Genomic DNA, 21,610 nt, shown 5'->3' with positions numbered 1-21,610 from the left:
TTCAAAATTGGATTTGTTTTCGAATTCTTTGTGGATCTGTGTAATCTGAGGGAAATATGTCTCTCTAATATGGTCATACATTGGGCAGGAGGTTAGGAAATGCAGCTCAGTTTCCACCTCATTTTGTGGGCAGTGAGCACATAGCCTGTCTTCTCTTGAGAGCCATGTCTGCCTACGGCGGCCTTTCTCAATAGCAAGGCTATGCTCACTGAGTCTGTACATAGTCAAAGCTTTCCTTAAGTTTGGGTCAGTCACAGTGGTCAGGTATTCTGCCGCTGTGTACTCTCTGTGTAGGGCCAAATAGCATTCTAGTTTGCTCTGTTTTTTTGTTAATTCTTTCCAATGTGTTAAGTAATTATCTTTTTGTTTTCTCATGATTTGGTTGGGTCTAATTGTGCTGTTGTCCTGGGGCTCTGTAGGGTGTGTTTGTGTTTGTGAACAGAGCCCCAGGACCAGCTTGCTTAGGGGACTCTTCTCCAGGTTCATCTCTCTGTAGGTGATGGCTTTGTTATGGAAGGTTTGTGAATCGCTTCCTTGTAGGTGGTTGTAGAATTTAACGGCTCTTTTCTGGATTTTGATAATTAGTGGGTATCGGCCTAATTCTGCTCTGCATGCATTATTTGGTGTTTTACGTTGTACACGGAGGATATTTTTGCAGAATTCTGCGTGCAGAGTCTCAATTTGGTGTTTGTCCCATTTTGTGAAGTCTTGGTTGGTGAGCGGACCCCAGACCTCACAACCATAAAGGGCAATGGGCTCTATGACTGATTCAAGTATTTTTAGCCAAATCCTAATTGGTATGTTGAAATGTATGTTTCTTTTGATGGCATAGAATGCGCTTCTTGCCTTGTCTCTCAGATCGTTCACAGCTTTGTGGAAGTTATCTGTGGCGCTGATGTTTAGGCCAAGGTATGTATAGTTTTTTGTGTGCTCTAGGGCAACAGTGTCTAGATGGAATTTGTATTTGTGGTCCTGGAGACTGGACCTTTTTTGGAACACCATTATTTTGGTCTTACTGAGATTTACTGTCAGGGCCCAGGTCTGACAGAATCTGTGCATAAGATCTAGGTGCTGCTGTAGGCCCTCCTTGGTTGGTGACAGAAGCACCAGATCATCAGCAAACAGCAGACATTTGACTTGGATTCTAGCAGGGGAGGCCGGGTGCTGCAGACTTTTCTAGTGCCCGCGCCAATTCGTTGATATATATGTTGAAGAGGGTGGGGCTTAAGCTGCATCCCTGTCTAACCCCACGACCCTGTGTGAAGAAATGTGTGTGTTTTTTTTGCCAATTTTAACCGCACACTTGTTGTTTGTGTACATGGATTTTATAATGTCGTATGTTTTACCCCCAACACCACTTTCCATCAGTTTGTATAGCAGACCCTCATGCCAGATTGAGTCGAAGCCTTTTTTGAAATCAACAAAGCATGAGAAGACTTTGCCTTTGTTTTGGTTTGTTTGGTTGTCAATTAGGGTGTGCAGGGTGAATACATGGTCTGTTGTACGGTAATGGTAAAAAGCCAATTTGACATTTGCTCAGTACATTGTTTTCATTGAGGAAATGTACGAGTCTGCTGTTAATAATAATGCAGAGGATTTTCCCAAGGTTACTGTTGACACATATTCCACGGTAGTTATTGGGGTCAAATTTGTCTCCACTTTTGTGGATTGGGGTGATCAGTCCTTGGTTCCAAATATTGGGGAAGATGCCAGAGCTAAGTATGATGTTAAAGAGTTTTAGTATAGCCAATTGGAATTTGTTGTCTGTATATTTGATCATTTCATTAAGGATACCATCAACACCACAGGCCTTTTTGGGTTGGAGGGTTTTTATTTTGTCCTGTAACTCATTCAATGTAATTGGAGAATCCAGTGGGTTCTGGTAGTCTTTAATAGTTGATTCTAAGATCGGTATTTGATCATGTATATGTTTTTGCTCTTTATTCTTTGTTATAGAACCAAAAAGATTGGAGAAGTGGTTTATCCATACATCCCCATTTTGGATAGATAATTCTTCGCGTTGTTGTTTGTTTAGTGTTTTCCAATTTCCCCAGAAGTGGTTAGAGTCTATGGATTCTTCAATTGCATTGAGCTGATTTCTGACATGCTGGTCCTTCTTTTTCCGTAGTGTATTTCTGTATTGTTTTAGTGATTCACCATAGTGAATCACCTCCTGAGAGAGAGAAAACCTTGCAGTGTTGTGTTGAAAACCTTGCAGTGTTGTGAATATTTCATCAACTCCCAGAAAGAAAAGTACAGGCCAACTCATGCGAGGAGAGGAACTCTGAAACAGAACTTGTTTATTCAGTAGATACTGATAGACTAATGCATGACATTCACCAAATGAATACAAAAGCACATTTTATTGCCTTGCAGATTCATTTTACCATTGCAGAATTAAGCTATAGCTAATATTTAATTCATGACTACAGATCGTTACCACCTTCGGGCTTCTGTCTGTACTGTGATACACTCCAGCAAATGTATATCCAATGGGAAGACAACACTGTGTGTGTGTGTGTGTGTGTGTGTGTGTGTGTGTGTGTGTGTGTGTGTGTGTCTGTATCTGTCATGTTGTCTGTGTCCTCCTACGTAGCTATGCCTATACTTTGTTTGTGTTGACTTTCCTCAGTGGGAGGGCTCTACAAGTGTCACTCACCAGTTCTACGGTTTCTGATTGGTCAGAAGGCTCAGGTAGGGCAGTGATTGGCTCAGGAGTATGCGTCTCCTCCATCATCTTGAGTTTCCCAGTTGCCACGGCATTAATCAGGGCGGCCATCTTGCGCCGCGTCTCTTGCTGCTGTGACAACAGCTCACGGCGTTCTCTCTCCGCCCGACACCACAGCCGCCAATCACTCAGGCATCGTCTTAGCAAACGCCTCCGGTCACTCACCATCGCCACCTGGCAGCGTCTACGAGGGATTACGCACTATTAGAGACAAAACACCTGGTGTGACTGTGATGAGTTTGAGGGCCAGATTTGCTAATCATCTTCACCAGGTGTTTACAGGCACCTGTTTACTTGGCAAGGCAAAACAAATTACCTGATTTAAAACTGTCTAGGTTTTCTTCCTCAATGTTCAGAAGTCAGATTCTGTGTTAATATTAAATTCAGCCTGCGCGCCAGTTAGGTATAGTTTTCACTTTTTAAACCAAAGTGCGAAACATAAAACTTCACCCTCCCAGAACACCAGGCAAGCTAAATAAAGTATGCAGATTGTAATGTTGGGACAGACTCCATTCTGTGCTTACCTTTTCTGGGTCCGTAACTCCTCCTCTGTTCTCTCCGCTTCCCGCTGCTCTCGCCCTGCCCACACCAGCGCCCGCCAGTCTCGCCACGCCCTCAGCTGGCTCCTCCAATCACAGAGCGCTGCCGCCTTGCCCATCTGCAACCTCCTCTCCAACAGCACTGAGTACCAGCCAGAGAAGTGCCTCTGCAGACACTGAAACACACACCGATCTGTGGTTGAGATGCTGTGAACACTAAGCACACACCACCAACAGAACTCTGTCCTTCTACTAACCTTAAGGTTGTGCATCTGAACCCTGACCTCTACTTGCTGTAGTCTGAGTGGTCTCTCAGTGTCACGTTGTTTCTGTGCAGTAGAGAATGAAGGGCCTGGCTGGAGTACCAGTGAGCTCTTAGCTGCCGTCTTCCTAGCGATCCTCTCCCTCTCCCTGTGGGGGAGACACCCAGACACAGTCAGACCTACAGGGCCCTGACCTAGCTCCAAACGGATTGGCTTATTTTAGAGACCCAGCATTCTGAATAAGAGCTCATTGCATGGGCGTGATGCAGGTGATTGTAGGAGTGTGGAAGTAAATGCGTGGTTTTGTTTGTCTTGCTGTTTCCATGGTTACTGTACATTTGCCTGGCTAGTTGCTCCAGGTTCCTCCTCTCCTCCGTCTCGCGGCGCAGTCGCACCATCTCCTGCTGCACCATCTCCTCCTGCCTGCGTGCCTCCTGCCTCCTCCGCCTCTCCTCCCCCTGCTCCCTCCTCTGCGCCTCCTCCCTGGCCTGCCTCCGCGCCACTCTTTCCCTGTGCAGCCTCTCCCGCTCCGCGTCCCGCCGTGCACGGTTCTCACGCACCTGGAATGAGAAAAAAGGAGGAATTAGACGATGATGTCATAAAAGAGAGCAGAAGGTTGTAGTAAACAGCTTAATTCACTTCCATTCACTGGGACTTCCATTTGGCCCCTTATGTTTTCAACTTCTTGGGAATCCTGAGACTGTCCAATCCTGCGTAACGTCTCTCTGGTTCTGTACCTGTCGGTGACGTGCCTCCATGGTGAGGCTCGGGTCCCTCCTCATCCTCCTGTCTCGCTCTTCAGAGTCTAGTGCCAGATCCTCCACTATCCCAGAATCCACCACTTCCCGCTCCATGAGGTCTTGAAGGAAGTTGTTAACCGCTGAGCTCTCCTCTTCCTCAGCCAGGTGGGAATACAGATCTGAGAAGGAGACGGAGGGTGTACTGTATTACATCTGGTCCTTATGGACCCACTGACTGTGGTATGATGTATTAACTGAACCATATATTGTCAGATGGAAGTTAAGAGTTAAATGTGTGTTGTTGTATAGGTTAGTGTCTCTGTACCATCAAAGTTGCTGTAGTCCAGGGAGACAGGCTGGGCAGGTGGCATGGCTTCTGGACTGTTCTTCTCAGGGGAGACAATCACATCCTCCCCTTCCTCCATCTCCAATTCCAGACGCAACTTGCTGTTCATCCAATCACTAAGAAGAGCCTGGGCTACAGGAAAAAAAAGTCACAAAAAAGGTGTGTGTGTGTGTGTGTGTGTGTGTGTGTGTGTCCTACCTTCCCCGTATGCTTGGTCATGATCCAGCAGCTGCTCTGTGCTGTGTAGTGCCATTGACTGACTGCTTATCACTGAATGGGGCTTCTTCAGGGAAAAGACCTCAGTCACTGCAATGTCTGAGGCCATTTCCACTGTCTGGGGACACAAAAGCACACCTCATGAATACATATGGCCTTATAGACAGATATAGCAGAATAATATCCTCTGCACACAAACAGTGTATCTCTGGTTTCAGGAGGTAAAGATAGACAAAGTGAAAGAAAGAGTTCTCACCTTCATCCATTGGTTGATCTCCCCATTATTGAGCTGCACCTGCTATTGTAGAAAATGAGACTTATTTATCATGACAAGAGCAGGAGCTCAGACCGTTTCACAGTGAGAGTGGTTAACCGGTGGATGTAAAACCAAGAGAGTCCAGCCAATGCCTAATGTCTGAAGATTATTTCAGATAATTTTTTCCCCTCCTCTTCTAAGAGTGATTCAAGTATCCCTGTGTCACCCTGAGCACTACCAGAGGATCTCCGTGTCATGACTGTCCACGAGAATCCCAACAGGTCAGATCAGGTTTGCAATGAATAACTTCAATCAGACCCCCTCTCACCCGTAGAGGGGAAGGAAAGAACTAGTGGGGATTAACAACCACATCCTGTTGTAAATGAAGGGAGAAGACCCAGTCCTGCGCTCTCCAAATTCACCAAGGAATGTGCTTTGTCTCAACCTTTTTCCCTCTGAAACTCTTAACACATTCAAAGGCAACTACTGGAACAAAATGTATAACGTATAACGTAGAGAATGGTCATAGGCGATCAAAAGAACACTCATTTTGTGATGTCATAAAAAATGTTAAAAAGGAAATACTGTAACTTTGAAGGTATACCCACTACATATATGAAGTTTACATACTATGTGTTGTGCAGGTAATATGAAAAATGATGAATCAAATCAAATTTTATTTGTCACATACACATGGTTAGCAGATGTTAATGCAAGTGTAGCGAAATGCTTGTGCTTCTAGTTCCGACAATGCAGTAATAACTAATGAGTAATCTAACCTAACAATTTCACAACAACTACCTTATACATACAAGTGTAAAGGGATGAAGAATATGTACGTAAAAATATATGAATGAGTGATGGTACAGAACGGCATAGGCAAGATGCAGTAGATGGTATCGAGTACAGTATATACATATGAGATGAGTAATGTAGGGTATGTAAACAAATAAAAGTGGCATTGTTTAAAGTGGCTAGTGATACATTTTTTGACATTAATGTTTCCATTATTAAAGTTGCTGGAGTTGAGTCAGTATGTTGGCAGCAGCCACTCAATGTTAGTGATGGCTGTTTAACAGTCTGATGGCCTTGAGATAGAAGCTGTTTTTCAGTCTCTCGGTCCCTGCTTTGATGCACCTGTACTGACCTCGCCTTCTGAATGATGGCGGGGTGAACAGGCAGTGGCTCAGGTGGTTGTTGTCCTTGATGATCTTTATGGCCTTCCTGTGACATCGGGTGGTGTAGGTGTCCTGGAGGGCAGGTAGTTTGCCCCCAGTGATGCGTTGTGCAGACCTCACTACCCTCTGGAGAGCCTTACGGTTGTGGGCGGAGCAGTTGCCGTACCAGGCGGTGATACAGCCCGACAGGATGCTCTCGATTGTGCATCTGTAAAAGTTTGTGAGTGCTTTGGTGACAAGCCGCATTTCTACAGCCTCCTGAGGTTGAAGAGAAGCTGCTGCGCCTTCTTCACCACGCTGTCTGTGTGGGTGGACCAATTCAGTTTGTCCGTGATGTGTACGCCGAGGAACTTAAAATTTACTACCCTCTCCACTACTGTCCCGTCAATGTGGATAGGGGGGGTGCTCCCTTTGCTGTTTCCTGAAGTCCACGATCATCTCCTCTGTTTTGTTGACGTTGAGTGCGAGGTTACTTCCCTGACACCACACTCAGAGGGCCCTCACTTCCTTCCTGTAGGCCGTCTCGTCGTTGTTGGTAATAAAGCCTACCACTGTAGTGTCATCTGCAAACTTGATGATTAAGTTGAAGGCGTGCATGGCCATGCAGTCGTGGGTGAACAGGGAGTACAGGAGAGGGCTCAGAACGCACCCTTGTGGGGCCCCAGTGTTGAGGATCAGCGGGGTGGAGATGTTTTGTTACCTACCCTCACCACCTGGGGGCGGCCCGTCAGGAAGTCCAGGACCCAGTTGCACAGGGCGGGGGTCGAGACCCATGGTCTCGAGCTTGATGACGAGTTTGGAGGGTACTATGCTGAGCTGTAGTCGATGAACAGCATTCTCACATAGGTATTCCTCTTGTCCAGATGGGTTAGGGCAGTGTGGTTGTGTTTGCGTCGTCTGTGGACCTATTGAGGCGGTAAGCAAATTGGAGTGGGTCTAGGGTGTCAGGTAGGGTGGAGGTGATATGGCCCTTGACAAGTCTCTCAAAGCACTTCATGATGATGGAAGTGAGTGCTACGGGGTAGTCGTTTAGCTCAGTTACCTTAGCTTTCTTGGGAACAGGAACAATGGTGGCACTCTTGAAGCACGTGGGAACAGCAGACTGGGATAAGGCTTGATTGAATATGTCCATAAACACACCAGCCAGCTGGTCTGCGCATGCTCTGAGGACGCGGCTGGGGATACCGTCTGGGCCTGAAGCCCTGCGAGGGTTAACACGTTTAAATGTTTTACTCACGTCGGCTGCAGTGAAGAAGAGTCCGCAGGTTTTGGTAGTTGGCCGTGTCAGTGGCACTGTATTGTCCTCAAAGCGAGCAAAGAAGTTGTTTAGTCTGTCTGAGAGCAAGACATCCTGGTCCGCGACGGGGCTGGTTTTCTTTTTGTAATCCGTGATTGACTGTAGACCCTGCCACATACCTCTTGTGTCTGAGCCGTTGAATTGCGACTCTACTTTGTCTCTAAACTGACGCTTAGCTTGTTTGATTGCCTTGCGGAGGGAATAGCTACACTGTTTGTATTCGGTCATGTTTCCGGTCACCTTGCCCTGGTTAAAAGCAGTGGTTCGCGCGAATGCTGCCATCAATCCAGGGTTTCTGGTTGGGGAATGTTTTAATAGTTGCTGTGGGTACGACATCGCCGATGCACTTGCTAATAAACTCGCTCACCAAATCAGCGTATTCGTCAAAGTTGTTGTTTGACGCAATGCGGAACATATCCCAATCCACGTGATCGAAGTAATCTTGAAACGTGGAATCAGATTGGTCGGACCAGCGTTGAACAGAATTGAGAGCGGGAACTTCCTGTTTTAGTCTCTGTCTATAGGCTGGAAGCAACAAAATGGAGTCGTGGTCAGCTTTTCCAAAAGGAGGGCGGGGGAGGTCCTTATATACGTCGCGGAAGTTAGAATAACAATGATCCAGGGTTTTACCAGCCCTGGTAGCACAATCGATATGCTGATAGAATTTAGGGAGTCTTGTTTTCAGATTAGCCTTGTTAAAATCCCCAGCTACAATGAATGCAGCCTCAAGATATGTGGTTTCCAGTTTACATAGAGTCAAATAAAGTTTTGTCAGGGCCATCGCTGTGTCTGCTTGGGGGGGAATATATGTGGCTATGATTATAATCGAAGAGAATTCTCTTGGTAGATAATGCAGTCGACATTTGATTGTGAGGAATTCTAAGTCAGGTGAACAGAAGGACTTGAGTTCCTGTATGTTATGATCACACCACGTCTCGTTAATCATAAGGCATACCCGCCGCCCCTCTTCTTACCAGAAAGATGCTTATTTCTGTCTGCGCGATGCATGAAGAAACCAGCTGGCTGTACCGACTCCGATAGCGTGTCTCGAGTGAGCCATATTTCCGTGAAGCAAAGAACGTTACAGTCCCCGATGTCCCTCTGGAATGCTACCCTTGCTCGGATTTCATCAACCTTGTTGTCAAGAGACTGGACATTGGCGAGTAGTATGTTCAGGAGCGGTGAGCGATGTGCCCGTCTCCGGAGCATGACCAGAAGACTGCTTCGTCTGCCCCTTTTACGGCGACGTTGTTTTGGTTCGCCGGCTGGGATCCGATCCATTGTCCTAGGTGGTGGGCAAAACAGAGGATCCGCTTCAGGAAAGTCGTATTGCTGGGCGTAATGATGGTGAGTTGACGTTGCTCTTATATCCAGTAGTTCCTCCCGACTGTATGTAATAAAACCTAAGATTACCCGGGGTACCAATGTAAGAAATAACACAGTATACTGCATAGTTTCCTAGGAACGAGAAGCGAGGCGGCCATCTCTGTCGATGCATCTCTGTAGTGTTTTTGTTAAGAGAGGGATGTGATGTGAGAAGCTATAAGTGATAACTGTTTTCCATAACTTTGCACAGTGAGTAATCACCGCCCCGGAGTGAGGTCAGAGAGCGTGTCACCCTGACGGGACTGCCCTTCGAGCAAAAGGTATAAATGATGGGCTAAGGAAAAAACACATTGGACCAGAAAAGTGTGAATGGGCAGCTGCACGTTTAAAACGGATTGAACTTTGAATCTCAACACGAGGTGGAGACGATAAAATTACCTCCCGAACAATCACTGGTATGGCTGATTAGCTCTCCCAAGTAAAGTATCTTCGAAAGCGAATTTAAGTAGGACCATCCTGTTACTCTGCTCAAACCATCGTATTATGCTACTCTCATCAAACCACTGGGGAACCATCGATACGGCTGGCTAGCCTATCTTCAAAGAAGCATATTCAAGAGCGAATGGAAGGAAAATTAACTCTATAGTTCTGTTCAGGACTACACAACAAGTCACTGGATACCAGCCAACTACAGAGAAGGACAACAGTAGAATACTTTTTGGAACCATTTCAGACAATCAGAGCCTTACAAGCATGCCGCAAAAAAGGCCCAACCCCCTTTCCAAGGAGATCTCCGGCAAACCCAGGCATTTCACGTAAATACATTCATGATTTCTTACTTAAAGCGGGCGGCGGTTCGTGTGCAAAGTATATGGTTACTGTAGGGGAAAGTAGTTTCTGAATGTACCAATGGTGTACATTGACCCTCTCCCTCTTCATCTCTTCTTTAACAAGCAGCCATGTTGCCGTCATTCCGCTAGGGACCTGTTTTCAGCGTATTACGTCTTCAGTCAATAACCGGTGCTTGGATTTTTGCAGATGCATGGATGTTACGACTGTTCAGAATGGGGATATGATACGAGGTTATGATTAATAAATTGACTGTTTATAGATGTGACAGGTAAAGATCTTTGAGTTTAATTTGGGGGATGGTAACTCTTTAAAGATTCGCTCTCGTTGTGCCCCAGATCCTAATGAGTTAATTGTTACATGATTCATTTAATTGGGTAACAATTAAACATAGTTAATTAGCTAAATAACAGTCTTCAGATTCATGTTAATTAAAGTAAAGTCACGACATCAAAAAGGCCATTTAAACTGTAAGGGCTTCTTCAGCCTTCTCCAGTCACTGGGATGTATAAATCCATACATTCTGAAGCCCCACTTTATTTCTAAAGATAGCTTTGAGGGCACTTTTATTATGGTTTACCCATCTCGATAGGTTTCTTCCAGTGAGGAAATGTCTGAGAGATGGAGACAGAAAATATGATACAGTTGAATATATTTAAAGGTCCAACACAGCTGTTTTTATCTCAATATTAAATCATTTCTGGGTAACAATTATTAAGTACCTTGCTGTGATTGTTTTCAATTAAAATGATAAAAAATTAAATTAAAAAATTGCTTCTCAGCAAAGAGCAATTTCTCAATAAAAATTTAGCTTGGACTGTCTGAGTGCAGAGGGGAACATTGAAAATAAGCTGTTAATGGCAGAGAAGCTTGGAACTCTCTTTCTTATTGGTCTATTAAATAATTTGCCACCTGGTGATGGCCAAAACTCCATCCCAACAAAACAAGCTGAAATTTCAGGAGGTCTTTTTAAACAGCTTACACTAAAATTGCATTAGCATAATTGGAGCCTGCAGGCTGACTTTGGTTGTCTGGATTCCAGGATAAGAAGGGCTGGTGTTAATAAAGACGGTGTGGCGGGTCATGTTTCGGAGGAGGCATGACTTGACCTTCGAGTCTATGGAGCCCGTTGGGGAGTTGCAGTGATGAGACAAGTTCGCAATTGGATATCACGAAAAAAAGGGGCGGGAAATAAAAAATAAATAAAAAAAGTAATAAAAGCAAATCATGTTTTTGACTGCACCAGGCTTTTAAAAGTTTTGTTTGCAGTCATGCAGTGTTTGATCATGCATTGAAAGATCAGTTCGAGGTAATCAATTAATGATTTTTGCTTCACTTTAATTTTAGGTGACACTCAACAATATTTTACTTTACCTCATACCTGTCAAAAGTAGCAAATTAAACGGTAAACTTCTCTCTCACTCACCTAGACACACACACAGTGCACACATACAGTATATTGACAATAACAACCGTACCTTATCTGCAGTGGGTTTTTTAGTCTTAGTAACTCTTTTCCAGCGAAAAATATCAGGGTTGTGTGAGTATGCCATTTCTGACGCCAAATTAGCTGCCACTTATTACCCAATTAATACAGAGGAATACAATTTTACTTGCTACATAATTTATATTAACTACTCATAGCACTAGCTACGCTTACAGCAAAAAAAATACTTAGTTAGAAGTCTAATTTTGCACTGAAATAGGTATCTGAAGCTAATCCAAAAGTGATGTAGCTAGCTCCATGCTGTTCTGCTGTTTGCTAGTGCGCTGAAAATAGAACGAGATGCCTTGGTAATGTAGTCAATAGCCACGTTTCTCAAACGCACTGTTTGCTTGACAGTGGCATTAGTAAACTACAAGTCCCATTCCAACCTTTTGTCAACAGAAGCGTCCCTTTGGTAACTATAGTAACTTTGGATCCCTCCCCAAATGTTGAACGTTTAACTGTGTTGTAAAAAATATACCCTAAATCAACCTTGATTGAATTTGCAAAAGTCCACACAGCATTATCATAGTCCCACAGAAAGAGTTTGCAGATGTTATAATGTATGCACACACTCTGTCTATTCAACAGCAAATTATGTTTTGTAACGAGAGTTCTGCAAATTGTCACCAGTTTACCACAGCCACAAAGTCAAAATATCGTACTTTAAGGTTAGGTTAGGGGCAGCAACAGATTTTAATAAGATAAATTGTACAAATAGGCGGGCTTCAGCCATAATTATGAATGGGGATTTGTTAAATAGTGACGACCCTCTCTCTGCAAGCTCCGAAAATGATGACGTATAATGCAAGTGACTGGAGTGCGTGCGCCGTTCATAAGTTCGCGACGTGTAGTTTTCACGTGCTTTGGTTCCTGGTAAGCGAAAGATGCTTAATGTTCAATTACTATGTTTTGAAAATATGAAAACGTTACTTTATCCTGTTGAGCTTTGTCTAGGTTTTCGAAAATCAGACAAATGTAAACATTTATTATGCTGGGCTGTTAAAAACGCCACTGAATTTGGCTACAGTAGTGATAGCGAATGCTAACAACATCGTCAAGCTAGCCAGTTGTTTTCCCATTTTGGCCATAGTACGTATGGACAGACATTTTAAACCGTAAACATCTGTTAATTGCTGGAATCATCCGTTTCTATTATGTTCTATTATATGCTTATAATATACCTTTCTACTTGCACCACAAATGTCAATACTCCATATTTCACACTTGCGTGTTAGAGGGCATCAAATCTGTGATGCATTGTGGGTATATTTTGACTGACCGATCTACTACTCATTATTATTTGTAGATCAGTCAGTCAAAATATCGATGTAAAACAAGCCCACTCTCTTTCATCATCTGTCATCATTCCCCTTGTTTCGCTCCTCTGTCTGTCTGTCTGTCTGTCTGTCTGTCTGTCTGTCTGTCTGTCTGTCAGGCAGGATGAAGTTGGAGCTGTCCATGGTGGTGCAGGGCTGTCGGCTAGGTGTGCTGACAGGACTGGGCAGGGCAGGACAGCACTCCATAGAGGTGCCGGGGTGCCTGCTGTACACCCGCTGCGGCACCGTGCCACACCTCACCCAGGACACTTTGCACACACTGAACAACCTGCCCTCCGTCACACAGCTCACCCTGAACACACTGTGAGAGCCTCTTCCATTAGCACACTCTTTCCCTGTCTCTCTAACACACACATCAAAATAGTATTTAAAGTACTTGCTTTGTGTGTACTTCCTTTAGAGCGGAACACCAGGAAGTATTGGAGGAGTTCAAGGAGGGAGTCAGGAAGTTTGCAGGTTGGCACTGACTATTCTTGTTGATATTATGCCTCACTAGGGGTGGATATAATTTGTGGAACATTGCAACAGGAATCTGTTTCAAAAACTTGGTAAAGTACAAGGTTGCCAACAAGCAACGCATACAAAGTAGCATGCTCAATTCACCTAGCAAACTAGCTGCCAAATAGGCATCAATTCACCATGTAGCTTATTCTTAATGTTTGTCCATAGGCTACCAGAGTGTGGAAAGAGTGAAAAACTTAATGAATTAGCCCACACCCTACCCAGTATCTTATTCTGCCCCTATACAACTTTGTATGCGTTGTTTGTTGGCAACCTTGTAATTTACCAAGTTTTTGAAACAGATTTGGAACGTTCCACAAATTATACCCACCCCCTCACTACATCTACTGTCTGCGCCGTTGCAGTAGGAAAGTCAAACATGTCATGCATTCATATGCTTAGAGCATATCATATTAGACATGCTCTACTGAGTGACCAAACTTTCATTAATGTAAGTGAAAGTGTCTTTAGTTTTTAACATGAACACATGTACAGAACTTTCTATACATTTTGTCTCAGCTTAACTAGAAAGCAGTTGGACATAAAGAGAAAAGTACATCACTTCGTTGCTGAATATTTGAATGGATGAGGCAGAAGTGCAGTGTTGAAAAGCACAATCGGCCTTAGCCCTTTCTAAGAGCTCCGAATGTATGCTTCATAAGTCCCAAATGGCTTTGAAACCGTCCTCATGTAGGAAAGTCAAAAGTCATCACTCTCTAACAGAGATGGCTGGCTGTAGTGTGGCACCACTGAGCTGTTTCCTGCCCCTGGGCAAGCCAAGTTGAAATGAGAAAATGTAATTAGCGTCCCAGCACTTGTTCACACGCAGGGAATTATTACATTGTGTCTTGAGGCGGGCAGGGAGGGAGTAACCTGATTGGGTAATTAAAAGTGAGCGTGCCACCGCCTGCCAGTGCTTGTTGCTTTTGTTTAGGTTCTGGTTTTGTCACCTGATCTTCTCTCACAGCTAGCCTCTAAGGCCACGCCTCCTCTCTTGCATGGCTTCCAGTGTGTATTTAACAGAATGAACTAACTATCTGACATTACCAACAAGTCTATATATCTGCCTCCTGTTGCTGTGTAGACTATTAGTCGATGCGTCTTTTACTCATGCTACTGGACCGGCTGTGCTGTCTGTTCTGCAGTAGGATGAATGCAGTGTTATGCATGCTTTAATACTGTGGTTGACCTTTCACAGGTCTTCATGACACGGTGTTGTACTGCTCCCTCCACGACCCTGCGACCTCATGCCCCCCAGGTCACATCACCAACAAGGTCAGAGGTCATGTTTGAGGTTCTACTTATCCAGCAAAAAAATATATTTTAGACTAAGCATTGGTGTCTGTCTAAATGCTTTACATTTCTGGGAGTTAAGTGTGTGTGTGTGTGTGTAGTTGTATGTGTCAGAGTTGACACTAACAACAGATTGTTATAACTACAGTGCATTCGGGAAAGTATTCAGACCCCTTTACTTTTTCCACATTATTTTCTCATAACTCTACCCCACAATGACAAAGCAATAACTTTAATTTTTTAAATGTTTGCAAATTTATTTAAAAATAAATAAAAAAACAGGAAATATTTCATTTACATAAGTATTGAGACCCTTTACTCAGTACTTTGTTGAAGCACCTTTGGCAGCGGTTACATCCTCAAGTATTCTTGGGTATGACGCTACAAGCTTGGCCCACCTGTATTGGTGTAGTTTCTCCCATTCTTCTGCAGATCTTCTCAAGCTCTGTCCGGTTGGATGGGGAGAGTCCGTGCACAGCTATTTTCACGTCTCTCCAGACATGTTTGATCCGGTTCAAGTCCAGGCTCTGGCTTGGCCACACAAGGACATTCAGAGACTTGTCCCGAAGCCACTCCTGCGTTGTCTTTTCTGTGTGCTCACAGTCGTTGTCCTGTTGGATGGTGAACCGTCACCCCAGTCTGAGGTCCTGAGTGCTCTGGACCAGGTTTTCATCAAGGATCTCTCTGTACTTTGCTCCGTTCATCTTTGCCTCGATCCTGACTGGTCTCCCTGTCCCTGCCACTGAAAAAGATCCCCACTGCATGATGCTGCCACCATAGGGATGGTGTCTGGTTTATTCCAGATGTGACGCTTGGCATTCAGGCCAATCTGGGATTCATCAGACCAGAGAATCTTGTTTCTCATGGTCTAAGACTCCTTTAGGTGCCTTTTGGCAAACTCAAAGCGGGCCTTTTACTGAGGAGTGGCTTCTGTCTGGCCACTCTACCATAAAGGCCTGATTGGTGGAGTGCTGCAGAGATGGTTGTCCCTCTGGAAGGTTCTCCCATCTTCATAGAGGAACTCTAGAGCTCTGTCAGTGTGACCAACGGGTTCTTGGTCATCTCCCTGACCAAGGCCCTTCTCCCCCGATTGCTCAGTTTGGCCGGGCGGCCAGCTCTAGGACGAAGCTTGGTGGTTCCAAACTTCTTCCATTTAAGAATGAGGGAGGCCGGTGTGTTCTTGGGTACCTTCAATGCTGCAGAAATGTTTTGGTACCCTTCCCCAGAACTGTGCCTCGACACACTCCTGTCTCGGAGCTCTACGGAAAATTCCTTCCACCTCATGGCTTGGTTTTTGCTCTGACATGCACTATCAACTGTGGGACCTTATATCGACAGGTGAGTGCCTTTCTAAATCATGTCCAATCAATTGAATTTACCACAGGTTTACTCCAATCAAATTGTAGATGCATCTCAAGGATGATCAATGGAAACAGGATGCACCTGAGATCAATTTCGAGTCTCATAGCAAAGGGTCTGATTACTTATGTAAGTAAGGTGTTTTTAATTTGTAATACATCAGCAAATCCATTTTAAGGATAATAAGGCTGTAATGTAACAAAATGTAGAAAAAGTCAATGTGTCTGAATACTTTCCAAAGGCACTGTATACCAAGATAGCTTTGGGAACAGAGAACTTTATTGAGATCAAATGTTTTATCGGTGAGGAAATGTGCAGAATGTCGGCCAAAACCCTTCTTGTTCCATCTTCTCCCACTTCCGGCCACTGTGCTTCCTCTCATCACCATATTTGGTACTGAGAGGAAACGCCAAGAGGATGCTTCACATTTATACATCCGGTGAATTATCTGGCTCATTATTCCATCTGTGCTAACACTGTCTGTGTTTGTTCCAGACGGTGTCTGTGTGGGGCAGTGGCGGTCGTATCGAGCTGACGGTTGCGAAGTTCATGGCTCTTCAGAAGGCTGTCCAGCCAGACCTGTACCAGAGCATGGCAGATGGAGAGACTTGGCAGATCAACACTTCTCGCAAGAGGGTCCGCAAGTCAGTGGACCGCACCCTGGCCCACCTGGATGAGTGTCTGCTGCTCCACCACAAAACACAGGTCTGTCTGGGACTGATGCTGCTGTAGCCTCACACAAGGCCATGATGATGCTCCCAATATTAGAGGAATTCAATTAAAAGCTTCACCTACATGGGGTGTGGCAGTCATTTATAAGTATACTGTACATACACGGGCTACTTTTACTGTCAACATATCTCTGTCTCTCTCTCACCCTTTCCAGTGTGTGTACGGTCATGAAAATCCTGGAAAAGTAATTGAATTTTAAAATAAAATCTGAAAAGTTTAGGAAAAGTCCAAATGAATTCCATTTCTGTTTAATGTAATTTATTTATTCACAGTTATATATTTTAACAGTCAAATAAACATATCAGCCAGGTTCGGAATAACAAAGTGTGTCTGTTTTGTGTGAGACGAGTGGGCTGTTGCTCAAGGAGAGATAGACAGTCGGACAATTCAGCAGCAGCAGCAGGTAGTAGGCCTATAAAATGTGATAGAGAACAGACTAACTAGGTAGGTAGACAATTCAAAACATACAGTTGGAAGTTTACATACACTTAGGTTGAAGTCATTAAAACTAATTTTTTCAACCACTCCACAAATTTCTTGTTAACAAACTAGTTTTGGCAAGTCAGTTAGGACATCTACTTTGTGCATGACACAAGTAATTTTTCCAACAATTGTTTACAGACAGATTATTTCACTTATAATTCACTGTATCACAATTCCAGTGGGTCAGAAGTTTACATACACTAAGTTGACTGCCTTTAAACCTGTCTGGGAACGGGAACCCCTCGCCAACAGCCAGTGAAATTGCAGGGCGCCAAATTTAAAAAACAGAAATCTCATAAATCAAATTTCTCAAACATACAAGTATTAGGCACCATTTTAAAGATACAATTCTCGTTAATCCAGCCACAGTGTCTGATTTCAAAAAGGCTTTACAGCGAAAGCTCCAGAAACGATTATGTTAGGTCACCACCAAGTCACAGAAAATCAGACATTTTTCCAGCCAAAGAGAGTTGTCACAAAAAGCAGAAATATAGATAAAATTCATCACTAACCTTTGATGATCTTCATCAGATAACACTCATAGGACTTCATGTTACACAATACCTGTATGTTTAGTTCGATAAAGTGTATATTTAAATCCAAAAATCTCATTTTACTTTGGTGTGTTATGTTCAGTAGTTCCAAAACATGCGGTGATTTTGCAGAGAGCCCCATCAATTTACAGAAATACTCATAATAAACATTGATAATAGATACAACTATAATACATGTAACTTTAGATAAACTTCTCCTTAATGCAACCACTGTGTCAGATTTTTTTTAAACTTTACGGAAAAAGCATACCATGCAATAATCTCGAGTACGGTGCTCAGGGCCCAAAGCAATATCCGCCATGTTGTGTAGTCAACAATAGTCAGAAATAGCATTATAAATATTCACTCACCTTTAATCTTCATCAGAATGCACTCCCAGGCATCCCAGTTCCACAATAAATGTTTGATTTGTTCGATAAAGTTCATAATTTATGTCCAAACACCTCCTTCTGTTGGCGCGTTTAGTAAATAAATCGAAACTCACGAGGCGCGAGCAAGTCCAGCGGAAAGGTCGGACGAAAAGTCCAAAAAGTTATATTACTGGTCGTAGAAACATATCAAACGATGTATAGAATCAATCTTTAGGATGTTTTTATCATAAATCTTCAATAATGTCCCAACCGGAGAATTCCTTTGTAGAAAAGCAATGGAACGAGAGGTAACTTTCTCATGACCGAGCGTCTCGAGCCCATGGCTCTCTGCCAGACACCTGACTCATTCCCCTCTCATTCAGCCCCCCTTCACAGTAGAAGCCTGAAACAACGTTCTAAAGACTGTTGACATCTAGTGGAAGCCTTTGGTCATGTTGCACTATATCCCACTTCCTATCTTCAATAGTGTGCTGAGTTGAAATACTACAACCCTCAGATTTCCCACTTCCTGGTTGGATTTTTTTCTCATGTTTTTGCCTGCCACATGAGTTCTGTTATATTCACAGACATCATTCAAACAGTTTTAGAAACTTCAGAGTGTTTTCTATCCAATACTACTATTAATATGCATATATTCTCATCTGGAACTGAGTAGGAGGCAGTTTACTCTGGGCACCCTTTTCATCCAAACGTGAAAATGCTGCCCACTAGCCCAAACGGGTTTAAACAGCTTGGAAAATTCCATAAAATCAAAAGAAATCAGCCAAGACCTCAGGAAAAAAAATGGTAGACCTGCAAGTCTGGTTCATCCTTGGGAACAATTTGAACAAACACTTGAATGTACCACATTCATCTGTACAAACAATAGTACGCAAGTATAAGCATCATGGGACCATGCAGCCGCCATACCGCTCAGGAAGGAGACTCGTTCTGTCTCCTAGAGATGCATGTACTTTGGTGCGAAAAGTGCAAATCAATCCCAGAAAAACAGCAAAGGACCTTGTGAAGATGCTGGAGGAAACGGATACAAAAGTATCTATATTCGCAGTAAAACTAGTCTTATATCGACATAATCTGAAAGGCCGCTCAGCAAGGAAGAAGCCACTGCTCCAAAACCGCTATAAAAAAAAAGCCAGACACAGTTTGCAACTACACATGGGAACAAAGATTGTTGTTTTTGGTTAAATGTCCTCTGGTCTGATGAAACAAAAATATAACTGTTTGGCAATAATGAGGAAAAAGGGGGAGGCTTGCAAGCCGAAGAACACCATCCCAACCGTGAAGCACAGGGGTGGCAGCATCATGTTGTGGGGGTGCTTTGCTGGTGTACTTCACAAAATAGATGGCATCATGAAGCAGGAAAATTATGTGGATATATTGAAGAAACATCTCAATAAGTTAAAGCTTGGTTGCAAATGGGTCTTCCAAATGGACAATGACCCCAAGCATACTTCCTTATTGTGGGAAGCTACCCGAAACGTTCGACGCAAGTTAAACAATGTAAAGGCAATGCTACCAAATACTAATTGAGTGTATGTAAACTTCTGACCCACTGGGAATGTGATGAAAGAAATAAAAGCTGAAATAAATAATTCTCTCTACTATTATTCGGACATTTTCAGATTCTTAAAATAAAGTGGTGATCCTAACTGACCTAAGACAGGGATTTTTTACTATGATTAAATGTCAGGAATTGTGAAACTGAGTTTAAATGTATTTGGCTAAGGTGTATGTAAACTTTTGACTTCAACTGTTTTTTGTACCCTCTAGTTAACCGTTAAGCTATACATGTTTGTCATGTCAATGTCCCAAAAAACCACTGACACTTGTGTCGTGTCTTTGGCTTTGCCGGATTAAGTGATATGACATGCTATTCTATAAAATCCTTTCTCCGTAATTAATATTACCTGATTGAGCTAATCATGTAAATGTAATTAACGAGAGTCGGGGCACCACAAAATAATATTTATAGAGCTGTTATCTTTCGACTAAACTCTTAAAGACCTAGTAATATTTTACATCAATAGCAGTCAATATTAATCGTCACCTTAATTCAGTCTCATCTGAATGTTGTAAATTCTTGGTTATCTTCACGAACCCTGGCTAACAAGTTGACTCAGCAATACAAAATTGGGTTTAATTATTTATTTACTAAATACCCAACTAATCACACAGAATTACATATACACAGAATTAATTATACCTTGATTACAAATGATGTCATAAAGGAAAACGTCCCAGGACAGAACAGATATGACAGCTGGTTACACAAAAGAAAAGGGGCTGGGTTTGAGTGAAAGAGCGGGAAGACTGAGGAACAAAGGGAGAAGCTGTGCTATCGTAAATACAGTATCTTATGCATTCTAAATTACCGGCCTTTTGGAAAAGGAAAATGTAATAAATATTTACTCTGAGCTGCACTTTGGTAGGTTGGTGGTAGATGGAAGGCCGTGTTGCCCAACCGAGTCCTTTGAAGAATGTCTCTGGTGGTAAATTGGATACGTTGTAGTAATGTCATTGTGTGGTAGACGGGATACTCTGTCTGTTCTTTCCTAGCCCACGTTTGCAGCTGCTGTTGCTAACTCAATGGCTAGGAGGTATCACTTCTGTAGTGAGTAAGAGTTCAAAGTTCATACCATTCGCAACCAAAGCTCATGCTGAGGTTGGCTTAGTTCTGTAGTTGACATGTTAGTCCTTTTAACGCAGAGGCTGCAGACCTCACATACTTGGAACAGGAGGTTACATTTTCGTCGTGGCTTTATATAGTGGAGCGAGAAGGGTGTGTTTGAAATTTTTATAACCCATGTCTTTTCACAGGGGCGGGCCACTGATTGAGCAGAGCCCTAATCTTATGAAAACCCAAATCTCTCATTTGGAAGCTAAAATTACATTTAATCTCTTCACCAATAATTTTATATTCAAACATTTAAATTTAACAACAATTCCATGTGAATCCGAAAACTACAATGTGCAGACTTTCCACTGTAGAGATTGTCATCCTATCATTGATGAGAATGTCTCAGATGACAACCGAACTGACATCATATTCATTAAGTACATATGTTCAATTGGTTGGATTACCAGAATCTAGTTCATTTCCCCCCACCTTCTGATGTTCCCAGAATCTCTGTTAAAACCTGTTGGGGATACACTTTCCAAATTAGGAACACCCCCCCCACACCTCCAGCTGGAATGTGGCGCATGGAACGCAAGAAATATTCCTAAAAATATTTAACCTCCACACATTAACAAGTCCAATAGCTCAAATGAAAGATAAACAAGTTGTTTATCTACCCAGCAAGTCAGATTTCTAAAATGTTTTACGGCGAAAACATAGCACATATTTATGTCAAACCACCACCGCAGACATAGCTCATTTGCATAGCCAAGTAGGAAAAAATATGCAATCAACAAACGCAGGATTAAAAGAAAAATCATTTCACTAACCTTTTGAAATCTTCATCAGATGACAGTAATATAAATATATGTTACACAGTACATTCATTTTTTTTTCAATAATATGCTATATATATCCATAACTCTCTGTTTACAATGACGCATCGTTCAAAAAATGCTACTAAAATGTCCGGAGAAATGACGATAGCTCCGGCAGATAACGTCAGCTAACAAGGAATACACATCATAAACCTTGACTAAATATGCATGTTCTACATATGTATAGGAAGATACACTTCTTCTAAATGCAATCGCTGTGTTACATTTATTTTTAACGTTACAGGTTGCGTTCACTAG

At 43.0% G+C, this 21,610-nt stretch overlaps 2 protein-coding genes across 5 annotated transcripts in view; one reads left to right on the top strand and one right to left on the bottom strand.

Moving 5' to 3' along the window:
* The window catches only part of LOC115130115 (coiled-coil domain-containing protein 191), a 41,939-nt gene extending 30,423 nt beyond the window's left edge, over positions 1 to 11,516 (bottom strand). Inside the window, exons 1-9 of the mRNA XM_029660897.2 lie at positions 11,217 to 11,516; positions 5,089 to 5,130; positions 4,815 to 4,950; positions 4,596 to 4,748; positions 4,268 to 4,449; positions 3,867 to 4,090; positions 3,525 to 3,678; positions 3,253 to 3,443; positions 2,660 to 2,912 (exon numbers count right to left, since the gene is read on the bottom strand). Of these exons, the coding sequence (XP_029516757.2) occupies positions 2,660 to 2,912; positions 3,253 to 3,443; positions 3,525 to 3,678; positions 3,867 to 4,090; positions 4,268 to 4,449; positions 4,596 to 4,748; positions 4,815 to 4,950; positions 5,089 to 5,130; positions 11,217 to 11,291 (1,410 nt within the window). The 5' untranslated portion in view covers positions 11,292 to 11,516. The remainder of the gene's footprint in view (positions 1 to 2,659; positions 2,913 to 3,252; positions 3,444 to 3,524; positions 3,679 to 3,866; positions 4,091 to 4,267; positions 4,450 to 4,595; positions 4,749 to 4,814; positions 4,951 to 5,088; positions 5,131 to 11,216) is intronic.
* Positions 11,517 to 12,017: 501 nt separating this feature from the next.
* Positions 12,018 to 21,610, top strand: part of qtrt2 (queuine tRNA-ribosyltransferase accessory subunit 2) — a 31,215-nt gene continuing 21,622 nt past the window's right edge. For 2 of the 4 annotated variants that reach the window (XM_029660896.2, XM_029660893.2), the window contains exons 1-5: positions 12,018 to 12,100; positions 12,663 to 12,867; positions 12,965 to 13,020; positions 14,264 to 14,340; positions 16,213 to 16,422. In XM_029660896.2, coding sequence (XP_029516756.1) covers positions 12,668 to 12,867; positions 12,965 to 13,020; positions 14,264 to 14,340; positions 16,213 to 16,422 — 543 coding nt within the window. In that variant the 5' untranslated portion in view covers positions 12,018 to 12,100; positions 12,663 to 12,667. The remainder of the gene's footprint in view (positions 12,101 to 12,662; positions 12,868 to 12,964; positions 13,021 to 14,263; positions 14,341 to 16,212; positions 16,423 to 21,610) is intronic. The other 2 variants (XR_010464049.1, XM_029660894.2) reach the window with 1 other exon arrangement.

The sequence above is a fragment of the Oncorhynchus nerka genome, linkage group LG6 (assembly GCF_034236695.1).
Source record: "Oncorhynchus nerka isolate Pitt River linkage group LG6, Oner_Uvic_2.0, whole genome shotgun sequence".
NCBI lineage: Eukaryota > Metazoa > Chordata > Actinopteri > Salmoniformes > Salmonidae > Oncorhynchus > Oncorhynchus nerka.
This window is presented reverse-complemented; position numbering and strand designations above follow the sequence as displayed.